The sequence below is a fragment of the Cyprinodon variegatus genome, unplaced genomic scaffold, assembly GCF_000732505.1.
Source record: "Cyprinodon variegatus isolate N-32 unplaced genomic scaffold, C_variegatus-1.0 Scaffold1300, whole genome shotgun sequence".
NCBI lineage: Eukaryota > Metazoa > Chordata > Actinopteri > Cyprinodontiformes > Cyprinodontidae > Cyprinodon > Cyprinodon variegatus.
Window position 1 is genome coordinate 90,550 of NW_015151753.1, and position 2,931 is coordinate 93,480.

At 43.6% G+C, this 2,931-nt stretch overlaps 1 protein-coding gene across 1 annotated transcript in view; it reads right to left on the minus strand.

The window, feature by feature from the left end:
* Positions 1-2,931, minus strand: part of LOC107102700 (epidermal growth factor receptor substrate 15-like) — an 8,393-nt gene that overhangs the window by 2,986 nt on the left and 2,476 nt on the right. The window contains exon 2 of the mRNA XM_015402104.1: positions 282-443. Coding sequence (XP_015257590.1) covers positions 282-443 — 162 coding nt within the window. The remainder of the gene's footprint in view (positions 1-281; positions 444-2,931) is intronic.

Sequence of the window (2,931 nt, forward strand, 5' to 3'; positions counted from 1 at the left end):
AACTATAGGAACAGGAACTATAGGAAGAAGAACTATAGGAAGAGGAACTATAGGAAGAAGAACTATAGGAAGAAGAACTATAGGAAGAGGAACTACAGGAAGAAGAACTATAGGAAGAGGAACTATAAGAACTGGATATAAAAAATATGGAAATAAAAATATTTTTTTTATTTAACTTTAATTAAACAGCCTCTGATGGACTGAAAGGCTGAAAGCGACGTGGCTGGTTAGGGAGGATCTGAGGTCAAACAAAAGCAGCGCTACATAAAAACCAACGTTACCTTCTGACTTTCTTCGTAGCAGAGCTGCCTGGTCGCCTTTATCTGCTGGATCAGTTTCTCCTTGTGCTCCTCAAACTTCACCAGGGTCTCCTCTAAGTCCTTACAGTCTGATTGCTGCTCCTGAAGCTCCAGGTTCTCCACGGCCAAAGCGTTTTCCAGCTCCTATCCCACAACAAACAGACATCAACAGGAGAAGGTCATCATGTCCTCAGGTCAAATTCTTCTCCCGGCTCCACGCTCCAGGAAAACCTGTTTCAGGATTTCCAGGAACGACATGTAGCCTGTTGGCTAAAGGCTGAATGGATCTACAGTGATGATCACAGCGAATATAGCTGCCATTGTTCCAGGCAGAGAAAGGATAGGGTAGCTCCGCCCACCACGCATCAGACCCACTTTACCACCGCGCAGCAAAGATGCTTCAGAACTAAACTGGTACAAGCATCAGAAATGAAGCAGCAGGCGCGTTTTAGCTGCTCCTGCTGCGTGCCGTCTGAACGTAGCGGCAGCGTGAAGGGTCTTGCCTCAGGACTGTTGAGTAAAACATGTTGAGGTTTGTCTGTTTTTAGCCTCACAGGCTCCAAACGAAGGTCATGAGAGAGAAGAATGAGTCACAGCCTCCTTCATGGGATGAAGGGGAGGACGGCTGTTATTAGGAGATCCATCTGACCAGAGAGAGATAGATTAACCTGACAGGAAACGGCCTTGTGTTCCCTCTGACTTAGTGCCATGAAGGATCCCTCAGTCTTTAAACGGTCGGTGACTCCTGCTGTAGAGTCAGTACCTACTGTCTCTACCTGCTCAGCCGCTAAAGTCAATGGCTGCATAGAACCTTTCATCTGACTGGATGATCTGATCGATCTGGATCTACAAAGTGCCTTGAGACGACGGAAGCTGTTAGTTGGTGCAATATTAATAAAGTGAACTGAAGTTAAACATAAATATTAACATCTACTAGTGATTAAACAGAGCCGAGTCATGAGTTGGTAAATTCAGTTATTATAATTGAACTAAGTCAGGCCTAACTAATGCTAGAAGCCCAATAAGCACAGTTTAAGTTTAGCTTCTTGCTAACAATGTTAAAGATAAGACGTATTTAGGCTACTACTAAATCATCTCCACACTGGCGTCATTTCAGCTTGTCACCAGAGGGGGCAGACTTCTGCAAAATGCTATGATGACAGCAGCTGTGAGAATTGAGCTAACTGAGGAGAACGGCTGTGAAATAAAGCAATGAAGCGAATATTGGAGAGGGATGAGTAACAGAGTGATGAATAGACGATAACTGAACCGTAAAATGTTCTTCAGTGCAAAACAAATCACTAAAGAACAAAATATCATGACATATAGAAAATATAGAAAGAAAGACAGAATCCTGGATCTAACGACAAACCAGAGTAAAAGACTTTCCACAGCTTGAGGAACAAAATCCAATTCACCAACATGAAGTCATAACACAGCTTAGCTTCTACTGGTCTCTCTCCTTGAGTTTAATCACAAACCGAGTCCTGCCTATCATTGGTCTCTATCAATCCTTGATTAAAAGAATTGACTTCTAGAAATGTGCAACTTAGAGTGGCTGATATTTCGTTCTGATCATCTGAAACCATTTTTGGACCAAAGCTTATTTTTTGGTGATTTTCCCTTTAGAAGTTGGATACTGTCCAGCTGAAATAAGTGCTAAATAGTTTTTAACATCTGATAACAGCTCATTATCATCTCAGATGAGGAAAACAGAGATGCTGAAAATGTAGAGCAGGAGCAAAGAGGAGAGAGAGGAACAGGAAATTCTTCCTTCAGTCATCATGGGCAATGTGAGATCTTAGGAAACTAGTTAGAAGAACTTCAAGCCTTAGCAAGGACCCAGCCACAATATCAGCAATACACCATCAAGTGTTTAACTGAAACCTGGCTGCAGGATCATATCTCAGACTCCAGCGTCTCTCTGCCAGGCTTTCTGACCAAACCAGCAGACAGAGATTTAAAGAGGACTGGAAAACTCAAAGGAGGTGGTTGGCAGTGCGTGAGATCAACAGATGGCGTCATCTAGGCAGAGCATGTGAGCGGAGCGGAGGAAATAATGGTGGAGGGAGGATTTCGCTCCGCTCCACTTCGCTCCGATGCGCTCACAATGTCCATTAAAAATGTTGGATTATAAACTTTGTAAAATAACATTTATTTAAGTGTGATTTTCTTGACAATTAATAATTAAATAGGAAACGTGGGGCAACATGAATTGAGCGAGGTGTTGCGTTCCCATCTGGGAAACACTGCGATAATTTAACAGCCAGATAAATTAGACAATCCACATGTATCGGTCACATCATTAAATCAAACCCAGGACCCTGGCATCAATACAGGAAGGAAAAATGTCAGAAAATAACTTCCCCTGAAAATCTTAGCGGGCGTGGAGAGATTTCACCAGAGCAGCAGGAAAAAAAAGGTGTGAGGTGGAGCGGATTTGGTTCAGAGCGTCATGGCGCAACTTTGAGCGGCGGAGCAAATGAGTGAACATCCTCCTCAGCCGGGAGCCTGAATTGCGCGGTGCTCCGCTCACATGCTCTGCATCCAGGACACGTTACTGTGAAGATCCATCCCTGCAGCCCAGATATTCAACTGATGGCCGCTGGTTTTCAGCCATATTATTTGCCCA